Genomic DNA, 12,153 nt, shown 5'->3' with positions numbered 1-12,153 from the left:
CGAGTGCATTATTTTTAACAGCCCTGGACTGTACTTGCAGTTTATTGGCTATTTTCAATGGGAAAGAACAGAGTTAAAGTCCAGACACTGCATTAGGGTTCGTTAGTGGTCGTTTTTGCTAATGAATTTATCAATATGCTTTTCAGTAAATACAGTCAAGTATCTTAGCTTAAGTTGCAGTGATGTAATGCAGTTTTGCGTGGGCTGGGGAAAACAGAAAGCGTTGAACTGTCAAGCCAAGATACATTTTGAATTGTCTGACCTTGGTTAAAAGAAGTGAAGCGATTGTCACTTGTGGTACACAGCAGCACAGCACACGGTGCACACAGTGAAATCTGTCCTCTGCATTTAACCCATCACCCTTAGTGAGCAGTGGGCAGCCATGGCAGGCACCCAGGGAGCAGTGTGTGGGGACGGTGCTTTGCTCAGTGGCACCTCAGTGGCACCTTGGCGGATCGGGATTCGAACCGGCAACCTTCTGATTACGGGGCCGCTTCCTTTGAATCATGGCCATGATGTGTTCACTGGGTCAGATTTGTTGTCAGAGAAGGAGATGAAATCTAAGATGATTTAATCAGACAAACGTTCTGAAAATCTGCAAGTTAGAGATCTTGGTCAGTAACTGTGAAAGATTCTTTTAAAACAAAAATGGTCACATTTGCACACAAGCATCTCACATTGTCACATTTGTATTAGAATAAAAAGGACAATGTATTTCACAATAAGAAATATGGTACTGAATGCTCAACAGAATAAAATAAGTGAGTGGGAATATAATTTATATAACAATGTATTATCGTAGCACTTCTGACTCAGCAGTCACCTAATTGGCAGAGAAGTGACAATTTCTCACCATATCACACACACTGGTGTTGCTCTTAGACCATCTACTGTCTGAATCAGGGGTGCAATTATTTCAATAAAGAAAAAACCTAAAGATCTAAAACAGTCAAACATCTAAACATCTAGAACAGTCAAAACAGCCATAAATAAATGTTAAAGTACAAGCTGTCCTGTTATTGAAGTAGTGCTATAGTAGTCATATGATATTGACCCCTAGAGTCAGTAAGTCTCCCAAGTTATAGCATTTCATCTCACTTATTATTACATAATTGAATATGAATATGCCTCTTTGCCCAAAACTTACCTTCAGTGGGGCAGCATGGCTTATAATTTTATTTTAATACAAAAATTGTGTCCTTCTTATGCCATACAAAATGGGTCAAAACTTGTGGAAAACAAAGGTCTCTTTTTTTTCCCCCCCTTGACTGTCACGCTTAGAATTCACCTGAAAACAGGGTCACGTCCGCTGGGAATGTATTAGCATTGGGGAAAGGGACGTCTATCAGACTGCATTTCCTCTCACAAGGGTCTGCAGAAAACACCAGCATGCAAATGGAGCAGCAAATTCGAATTAGATCAGCTCGTAATGATTACTGCTTTTATGTTACATGGCGACACTGGAACAGGATGGGTTTGCGCGTGTTTTGAGAGAATACCTGGATGTCTGGCTCTTACGTTACCCTGCCGCTTTTTGGTCCTGACACCGAGCCAGGCACAAATTCTTCCCCAAAACGTTTAAATGTCGCCATGAAAAATAAAAGATGCCCGCTGGGAGAAAAAGAAAATTGATTTGACAAGAATCTCCATCCCAAGCGTTAGGGGTAAAAAAAAAAAAAAAGCGTGCGTCTATTCTGCAGAGGCGCTTCAGTCACAGAGGCTGGAGACAAAACAGATACAGCCAATAAAAGAGAATCGATACATGGAGTCAAGACAGAGGGCACCTTTTAGAGCCCAAGGAGAGCAGCCGCCGTTACGGGGGCTGCCGCTCTCTCTGGCCATGGCAGACTTGTGCCGCATTCATTTGTCATAAACCCGGGGTCCCTGACATCAGGGCCATTACTGTTGGGGTGTTTCATCATCAGAGCGTGGGATGCGGCCACATGGGACCAGGAGTCTGAAGACATGTACTAAAACACAGTACACCAGACTGTGACCATGGGAATGGGTGATCAATCAGCGGCCACAGGCCCGGCCATAGCTCACGCACTGTCAGGAAAACGTGCATGGACAGAGGCAGACTGAGCGGAGAGAGTAACTCCTTAGCATCTAACTTCTGAATTCAATAAGAGAAATGAGGAAAAAAATAAATAATAAAATAGAGACAAGTGACAAATGAAAGGAAAAACTAAACAAATGAGTGGAAAAACTCATTTGTCGGGGGTATTTGCTGGCATGGTTTGGGTCCAGTTGTCCCTTAAGGGGGAGAGTCACTCCAAAGTGACTGTGTCACCTTTATTTACATTTACTTTAACAGTATTTATCAGACGCCCTTATCCAGAGTGACTTACAATCAGTAGTGACAGGGACAGTCCCCACCTGGAGCAACTTAGGGTTAAGTGTCTTGCTCAGGGACACAATGGTAGAAAGTGGGATTTGAACCTGGGTCTTTTGGTTCATAGGCGAGTGTGTTACCCACTAGGCTACTACCACTCACCTTTATGCCTTGATGAACTGTTTCTATCCTGATAGAAATGTGGTGCTTTCTAGAATGACGATGTCCCCAGTCAGCTAACCTAACCATCACTAAATGACATACTATGTTGGTATGAATGGTATGTTGTGGTCTTCAGTCACAAATTGAAAATTTTGGACCAACGTCTTGCTTTGTCTAAAATCTCCTCAGTATTGTAGATGGCAGCATTTGAGGTAAGAGGAGTACCCTAATAATGTAAATTGTGAAAAAACAGAGGATGTTGGACCCTTCCTCAAAAGCTACATGACTGGATATGTAGAAGGGACTTCTGTTGCAACTGAAAGCACAAATGTAAAGTAACACAATTAGTGCTTGCGTTATTTTATCCCAATGTGAAAGATTGGTTTCCAATCACTTTTAATTCAAGTGGAAATAAAGTTTAATATAGGACTGCTGGATGGTAGTAGCCTAGTGGGTAACACACTCGCCTATGAACCAGAAGACCCAGGTTCAAATCCCTCTTACTACCATTGTGTCCCTGAGCAAGACACTTAACACTAAGTTGCTCCAGGGGGACTGTCCCTTGTAACTACTAATTGTAAGTCGCTCTGGATAAGGGCGCCTGATAAATGGCGTAAATGTATGACTGTAAAAATAGGGCTCAACAGTTTAACATTTCTTCTGACTCTCTTCTTCAGTTGAGCATTTAAAACAAAAATGCTCTATTCTGTTCTGCACCCAGCAGCTCTGCATCATAGGAGCAGCAGGACAGCTGATGGCCGCACTATGAAGTGGGACCATGGCTTTTTTTTTATTCTTCACTCCATGCCACGCAGCACAATTACAGCGGGCTTCCTAATGAACTGCGGCAGAAAGACATGTGGTGCACGCCCCCTGTGCTTGTTACTTGGAGTTGCCTCAGAACGTTCCTGCAGGTTCTGCGAGGACATTCCTTCACGCTGGATGTGAAGCTCAGAATGTAGGACAGAGAAGAAAAAAAAAAAAAACACTTTCCCGAAAAAATGGAGGGAGTGTATCTCTGGAAATTAAAAGATAAATGAAGGGAGCTTTATGTGGTTCCTGGAAGATTTACTTTGCCGGTATCCTGGCACATCCCTGGTGGCTGGTGATGTGAAATGTGCCTTTTCAGGTCAGAATACCCATTAAGTGGCCAATGTAAATTTAATACACCCTTCTTTAAAATATAATAGTGTGGGGGAAATGGAAAGTGGGGAGAGCGAAGGTGGAAGGGTCAGTCCCACCCTGGTCCTGCAGAGGGTGAAGACGCTGTGAGGATAATGACAGTTATAAAATCCCATGTTCACTGTTCTACTGGCAGGGAAAATACAAGTGCACTTGGGGGTCCACGAACTACTTTTGCCTTATTTGACACATACATTACTATGAAAAATCTAAACCATATGCTATACTATATGACCAATATGTCACTTATAGGCCACTTTAAAATGCTATATATGTCAAAGACAAAAGATCATATGACATGTTATCAAAATAGTTAAATAAATGTTATGGTATTATATATATTATTTGGCAAGAAAAAGAGAATCAGTTTAAGAACTATGTTAGCTGTGCCCCTTTAAATAATATCTAAGACTAAAATAGGCTGGAGTCTCTAGACTGTAGTGATACATTCAGATAAATGGAAATAATCTTGGGGACTAAGGAGACTTATTTTTATTCAGCAAACACATTTTCTGATATGAGAGTGAGACTGATATGTTATTGTTGTTGAACTTGCATGAACTGGTGACCTGGTAACAGTATTCAGAGTAATACAATAAAATAACATAATGAGATATATATGAGATGTTTACGAAAAGTTTCTGCTACCTACTCAACTATGGGCAAAACTGCACTGCTCAGCATCAGCACCAACTACGGCAAAATAGATAGAAGCACTATAAACAACAGGAGCTTCACAGCTAATCTGCTGTATTTTAAACACAGCACACTTAGCCCATCACCTTATGAGCAGTGTTTGGGGATGGAACTTTGATCAAGGTGAATTTGGGATTTGAACCCGCAACCTTTTGATTACGAGTTTGCTTCCTGAACCGCTAGGCCACCACTGCCCCTAATATAATACAAATATTGTTAATATTCCACATCCATGCAGTCAAACATACAGAAATAAAGTATACTAAGTGTTCTACATTAGAAAATTAACATTGCACAGCAGCCGAGAACTGATATAACAACCTCTGAGTCTCCTGAGTCTCCACTAGAGACAGTCTGCCATAGTTTAAGAGCCAGGGCAATAAGTATAACATATATAGTATTCATTAGAAGCACTGGTGTTCTTCTTTATTTACAATGATAAAATACACTATTCTAGACCCACACTAGTCACTACTTCATATTCATATTGAGCCTTTTTTTTTTTTTTTGAGAGCATATAATCCAGCCCTATTGTGTGTATTAGGAGTTTGGAAGGCACACCCAGGTGCGAGGTGTTTACCTCCTTCAGACAACCCATAAAGTTGTTGCTAACAGGCGATCCCGGCAGGTCTGCCGTGCTCGGACTGCCTCCAACATAGAAAAAGTCGTCGGAGCCTAGCATGGTGTAGTCCTCTTGCGTATATCCAGTGGTGGTCAGAATCCCATCCACAGATATTGTAACCTAGACAACAAAGCACAGGGAAAGGACACGCTATACTCAAACAACCGAGATGGTGCAGTCCGGTTTCTGATTTCTTTTTCTTTTCCTCTTGATGATTTCTTATCATTTTCTGGTTTTCGTTTGTTATTTTAATTTGGCCTGAAACCCATTTTCATGTCTGTGTCTTTTGCATTTTTGCCTTTTTTCTTGTTTTTTTTCTGTGTCTTTAGGATTAGTATTAGACCACATAGGGAATCTAGTTGAACTTGTTAGTATTACCCCTATTGCAACACAAAAATAATTTAGCAGACACAAAAATGGTGTTAGTAAAATGTTATTTCTATGTTAGTTGCACTAGGATTATATTAGTACATTTCTAATTTGGCTTTCTACAAAAAAATTAAAAGGCATGCTACAAGGTTAGACAGAAAGCACAAGCAAGTAAAGGCACACTTTGCATATGGGTTAATCACATTTTCTGTTGTTATTTTTTCACAAAGCATGCTAGACTTTTATGTTTTCTTTTTGGTGCAAGCACACAAAAGGAAAAACGTTCTCAGATATGATGTTAGTCGGAATTTAAAAAAGAGAAAGACAAGCAGTGAAACGTGGCCTGTGCCAAAACAAAGCAAAGGATGGGCCAGAACAAAAAGCACTAGAAACACACACACACACACACACACACACACACACACACACACACACACACATAGCTGACTTGTGACAACCAAATGGACAAATGAGCAGATGGACATTCACAGCGCACATTCGCGGCGCATGCCATGCAGAGTGAATGGGAAGTAGACTGGCTGAGCCAAAGAGCCTGAGGCCAGCCAGTCAGGAGATGGTCCTCCTGGTAAAACCACTGCTTGATGCAAAAGGCCTGAAACGATGCTCCTACAAGGTGGATCAAACAGAATTGGACAGGAATACAGATAAAATAAGGAAGGAGAAAAAATCAACGGATGAAGAGAAAAAAAAAAAAAAAAAAAGAATCGGAAAGTAAGCAGAAGAGTACCAACCGCAGTTCCCCTTTTTTTGTTAATGACGTCTACAGTAAAAAGAAAGAAAAGAAACACACGGCAAACCCAAACTAAGAAACAATTAGAATGATATCTACCGAACAATGTAGTTTGTTTACCATAGCGTGTCCAATGCCTGAGTGCTTTGTGGAAAAGGGGGAAAAAGGAAATTAAAAACTGTGAACAGAATAACGATCGTTACTCAAAAAATATATGATGGTTACTACAGAGGTTAGTAGTCATTGTTAATAGAAAATAGATAGGTTAGTAGAATGACACATTCCATGAATGACGTTAGTTCTTGTCTTTGTTTCCAAAGCATGTTAGTGACATCAAGGAAAAAGGGCAAAATAAGTTTTACAAGAAAAAAAGCACACTAATAGGCCAATGCTTGACATCTGGGACTCTCTCCAGTGACCGGACTGCCCTGAGGAGCTAACCCCGCCTCCAACACACCCTGCCCCGCCCACCCTCGGTAGCATAAATACGACTGACAGACATCAAATGGCTTATAATTAGAGAATCCCTAAAGCACATCATTCGACCCTTTAATTGAAACTTTATTTCCACATTTGCACATATTTATAAGAGTGCTTTTTTCGGCTTCTGCATACAGTTTCCATACAGTACCTGTGATTTGGTCAAATTGATGAACTTTAGGTTCATTTTTTTTTTTTTTTTTTTTTGATGAGAGAAAGCAAAGAGCGACCCCTTCACACAGAATGGAGAAAATGGAAAGATCTTCCCCCAATGAGCATGCTCTCGCTATATGCAATCTCAGCTAATCAAAATTTTTGTTTGATTTACATTTTATTGAAGGAAACAGTCACACATCCGCATTTGAGCAGGAACATATCTAGAGAGGAATCTAGTTATTGTGTCAGTTGTATGATTTTTTTTTTTGTTTGTTTCTCTTCCCATTCTGGAGCAGCTCTTTTAAAATTTTTGCTTTTAAAAAAAAAAAAAAGAAAACAGGCCAGCAATGACGGGCCACGGCAGCTCACACCCTTCAGGTCATTACCGAGGTGCTGCTAATTACAGCAGGGTGAAAAGGGAAGGGTAACAGGCGCGCTGCTGCTGATCAGCTGCCGCGCTTTCCGGTTGCCATCAGACAAGTGTTGCAATTATCAAAGCCCAGCAGCCGGCGAGCCTGTCAGCCAGTCAGATGGAAGGAGAAAATAAGAGAGATAGCGGCTCAATTTGAGACATTTAACTTGGGAATGCTCTGTCAGAGACGAGATGCCCTTTTGTAAGGGCTTTATCTGCAGCGGCTAACAAGACACCCAAACGAGGGCCCTGTGCTTGTTTCTTGGCTACATTCTTTAGAACATGAAATCTAAAAAATATAGATAAAAAATAAAGATAAATGGTTCTGGAAAAAATAATAATGTCACGCTACATTTTCCTAATTTTATTACAATACTTCAACGCTATATGATGCAAGTGACTGGTTGTTGAGGTTTAAGGGTGATTCTAAAGGATTTGAAACTTGTGTTTAATAAAAACTGAATGTCAATGTACAAAAGACAAGCCGAATATGTCTTGTTCACCAGCCAAATAATCTGAACTTTTGGGACTACCCACACATTTGGATTTCAAATATTTTATAATGAATTGTCATTAATTAACTTAGGAAAATCCCACACAATGTAAATTTGTGTGGGATTTGGTTTTGTTAAATCTGGTTGTATAATACAAAAATATGCAACTAAGATAAATCTAACCTGCAACCTCTTGCAAATCTGTAACTTTTATGCAATTTTGGAATAACATTTCACTGACCCACCACTGGTCCAGTTTATTCACCATTTTTAAGACAATATTTAGTTTAACATCTGGACCAGTCAGGATTCAATAAATTTAGTCCATGTTCTTTCTGTGAACAGAATCTCTGAGCTGAGGGTCTATAATTTCTTATAACATTTAAGCAGGTCTAGAACTGTCCCTGCTCATATCATTTTCCCCACTTTGTAAATTTTGGTGACTGTTCCTGCCTTATATTAGCTTATATTTCCTACTTTACTATTTGGCTCTCGGTCATAACCTTCTGTACTGTTACCTGACGAAGATTCCTTGTTACTTTGACATCATGCCAATCATTGTCATTAAATTTCCCATTGACTGGCTCCACCAGTGCTTCAAAGGCCCCGGAACCCAAATTAATGACGAGTGAGACTGCCCCGTTTTTCAGCGCCAGATTCACGTAGTCGGCTGATTTGCCCGTGTGCAGCATGAGTCCGTTCCTCTGCAGCGTTTTGAACGACAGCGTGATTTCGTCGCTGCTGCTCTGTATGGGGTTCAAGGACAGGTCGTAGCAGAAGTACTCCGATCCTTTGAAGGTGGCAACGTACTCTTCTTTCCCTGCAAGACACGTAACAGAGGCAAGAAAAAATTCATTAAAATAAGGAACGATAAAAAAAATTCCACATTGTTTCACAGAGGTCACACACATGAGCTGACAACTCACATAGTGGATCGGCTCACTTGAACACACAGACCTTGGTCAATAGGCCTGCGCATGTTATGGACGGAAGTGCATGTCCCCAGCCCACAGTCACAAACCTTTCCCATCAGCAACCAGCGCTTCGAGTGTGTACATGTGGAGAAAGCAGCTCCACGGAGAGAGAGAAAAAAAAAAAAGCGCCACGTGGGGACCACAAACTCCACGTCCTCTCCAAACAAAGCGGACTCTTTAGCTTATCTCACTCGCCGTTCTACTGAGTGAGCGGTATAATGGAGACGGTGTTTATAAAGCCCCTCCTCATTAATCTCACGGGACACAAAGGCACATTGAGAAAATCAGGGGAAAGGGTGTAATGATGATTATGGTTCTGCAAATGACTTCGCAGGAGACACAACATATAAATCTGAGTTGGGATGTGGCGGCACAGTGAATGGCGGCTCAATGCCTTGTTGGTGGACTCAATGCCTTGTTGGTGGTCAGAACCTGGCTGAGCAAACAAAAACCACGAAACCAGTTCGACTGCTTCATTTTACACTGGCTACATCAGAAAAACCCGAAATCCAATCCAACACATAATTCATGGAACCCCCGTCAGTGCCAAATCTGACTCAGCATGTATTTGGGGTAATGCTGCCGATCACTTGATTTCCTAGAGAAGAAAACTAAATTAAAACCTTGAATATGCCGAGCCCTTCGCCCGCTTTATTATAATGATGGGTGAGACATGACACAATGCCACTGGATTGCAGAAAATACAATGTCTTCTATCCAATCTTTTTAATTAGTTATCTTTCGATTGGCGGTTGAATAATTACCTCCATTTCACTTCTAATGAGTGACATTGGTCTAAATAGCCCACATTTTTCAATGTTTCTGTAAAGTGTCAGTGTCGTAGTGATAAGAGACAAGGTGCTGGAGACTGGTTAGCTTGTACTTCTTAATCTGCTGTCCTTGCCCATGGTATAAAAAAAAAAAGTGCATATATGTATACAATTCTGTTTTCTATTCTGTTTTCTGCCAACACAGACAGTTCTGTTTACTGTGCCTGTTAGTCAAACATGTTTAAAATATTCAATGTTTTTTTTAAGATCTATAAGCATGTGAACCCCCTAGAAATATGTAAACAGTAACCTTAAAAACCTTTGGTTTCGAAACCTCTGAGGAACAGCGGGGCTTAACTGGGTCGTGCCGACTGTTTTCTGAAGTCTATTTATAAGTAATCTTCTCCATTGTGTTTGCCTGTCTTAGTGATGGATTTTCATCACATCTGAGTGACACATTTCACCCCCAACTCCAGACTCCCCCCGTCCCGATCTTATCTGAGCCAGCCCCATTGCTGTTGCCCTGCCACGGATTCTCTTTCTCTTCTCTCCCAGGGCTTTTGGCTCAGCATAGTGAATCGATAGGCTACTGTTAAAGATTCAGGCCAAATGAGCCGCTCAGGATGCATTGTGGGTTTGTTTTTATCTGTGTGTGTTGCAGGTAGCAGCCCGGCTCACACAGATCAGAGTGATTGTCTTCCTCCAGACCTTTAAAGACCCATCAAAAGGGAACAGAAATGCAAGGCTGCTCTCATTAGTCTGTTAATGTGCCGGAGGGAGGTAATTTCCAGACGCCTTTTTGACACCAGGATAAAATGTCCCCTTCTCCACCTCCTCATCAACTGATAGACGATTTCTCTTCTTTTTTTTTTCGTGGCCTGTTGGTAAATTATAAAAGCATTGCAGGCTGTTTCTGAGAGGACATCCGAGTGCAGCAGCGGCAGAAGCAGCACAGGTAGATTAAAAGCCAGGGCTGGGATTGAACCCCAGAGCACCCATTACAACTCCGGGGAGCTTCTACAGCAGCAAATAAACAATAGACTGGGGCAAAGATTTGAGTGGAGTTTTCTTTTTAAATCTGCACACCAATTTATCTTTGAGAGAAGGAATCTACATCAATTGTTTCACTGCGTGACCTTCAGTAATCATCGTACCACAGAATAACATTTGATACAGGCCACGCCATTTGTTGGACCTTGTTCCTAAATAGGACCTAATGCTTTGAAAAATGCCATTTCTGAATGGACATGCACCCTTATTCGGGTTCATTATGTCCTCTCGGCCGAGACTAGCTCTTGGTGTATTGACCAGTTGTGATTGCTGTTTAATAACCACCATAATTATAAGTGGCAGTGGCTTTTCTTCTTATTAATGGCCGGGTTTCAATTCACACACCTGTGGTTCAGGGGACAGCACACATATTGATTCGACAGAGGTTGTAAAATTACTCGGTATTCAAATCCAATTAGTGGCAAAAAATTGGCATCGATTACATTAGTGCCATGCACTATGCCGCAGAAGAGACACATGAAGAGACACATGAACTTCTTTTGCCCCCTGCTTTTTGTACGTTGTTGGCAGAAGACAACAAGGCCAAAACCTCAGCACTTTTTTCCCCCCACCGTCCCCCATCGTACACTGTGGTTTCACAAATTTTCACTTACTCTTGCCATTTCCTCGTGTCCTCAAAATAACAAATGAGGTGTTAAGAGTATTGTTGAGGAGTGGCTTGGCCCATGGTGGCACACAGTCAACATAGTGCCCACAGTGCTCAATTTCAAGGTAAAACTTGGTGAGCAAAAACAAGTTGAAGGCTTGAAAGAAGCCAATAATGAGAATGCTGCATAAAAACCCAGTTTTTAAATTACTCTACAGTGTATAATACATCCGACTGGCACGGAAGGGTGAATTCTATACACTCGCATACTATTGAGCTCACATCCCCTAGCTACACGGAATACAGCGTACATACATACATTAAACATTCATTTATGGCAGCCAATTGTATCTAATTAAATTAAGAAATTGACAGGCTTTAAACAGCCATTAAATGTTTTTTTTTTACTAATGTCCTTAATAGCATAGAATAAATAACCTTTCAGAGTGTTTCTACTTTTGAAATAACTTGCTGTATATTAAGAATTCAGCTATTTAATACATGTACAAAACTAAGTATCCAATTAATACACATCTAATTTAAAACAGTACAAAATATGCTAATCAATAGCAAAGACTGAGTCAAATATCACTTAATGAAATGAAGAAATAAATTTGATTCAGATTTGGTTCAAGGGAGTTTGCTTAACGCATACAGCCCTTTAGCATTCACGTTGTTTAACAATCTCACCGATCAGACAAATCAGCATCTTAACATGTAACATGTTCCGCATTGAGCATCTTTTCGCAGAAAGCATACCCTGAACCTACTGTAGGTGTACCAGTGTCTACTTTGATTCATTTGTGTTCTAAAGCTCAGTCACAACCCAGGGACATTCACCAGATTGAACTGAACCCTCAGATCATCATAGCCAGTGTTTAACGGCACTTTATCAAACCCTACGCATGCTTCATCAGGCTTGCCTGGCAGGGTTTGAACTTCAGCTTGTCTCATTAAACCCACCGCTACTCGCTGACTACTGACGTTTGTTTTCCGTTAGTCCTTGCTTCAACTTATTCTTCTTTTCGATTTTTTTGTTCTCCTTCAGGAAACATCACAGCTGCTGACATATAACATGTCTGGGGGGGTTAAA

At 40.9% G+C, this 12,153-nt stretch overlaps 1 protein-coding gene across 29 annotated transcripts in view; it reads right to left on the bottom strand.

Moving 5' to 3' along the window:
• The window catches only part of LOC114796055 (neurexin-1a-like), a 252,883-nt gene that overhangs the window by 163,557 nt on the left and 77,173 nt on the right, over positions 1-12,153 (bottom strand). For 21 of the 29 annotated variants that reach the window (XM_028989891.1, XM_028989898.1, XM_028989915.1 and 18 more), the window contains 3 exons: positions 8,178-8,479; positions 6,238-6,261; positions 4,956-5,117 (listed from right to left, as the gene is read on the bottom strand). In XM_028989891.1, the coding sequence (XP_028845724.1) occupies positions 4,956-5,117; positions 6,238-6,261; positions 8,178-8,479 (488 nt within the window). Of the gene's footprint in view, positions 1-4,955; positions 5,118-6,118; positions 6,148-6,237; positions 6,262-8,177; positions 8,480-12,153 lie in introns of those variants that run through there. The other 8 variants (XM_028989904.1, XM_028989918.1, XM_028989911.1 and 5 more) reach the window with 2 other exon arrangements.

This window comes from Denticeps clupeoides, chromosome 8 (assembly GCF_900700375.1).
Source record: "Denticeps clupeoides chromosome 8, fDenClu1.1, whole genome shotgun sequence".
NCBI classification, from domain to species: Eukaryota; Metazoa; Chordata; class Actinopteri; order Clupeiformes; family Denticipitidae; genus Denticeps; species Denticeps clupeoides.
The sequence above is the reverse complement of the archived record's forward strand: the minus strand, read 5'-3'. Positions and strand labels throughout refer to the sequence as shown.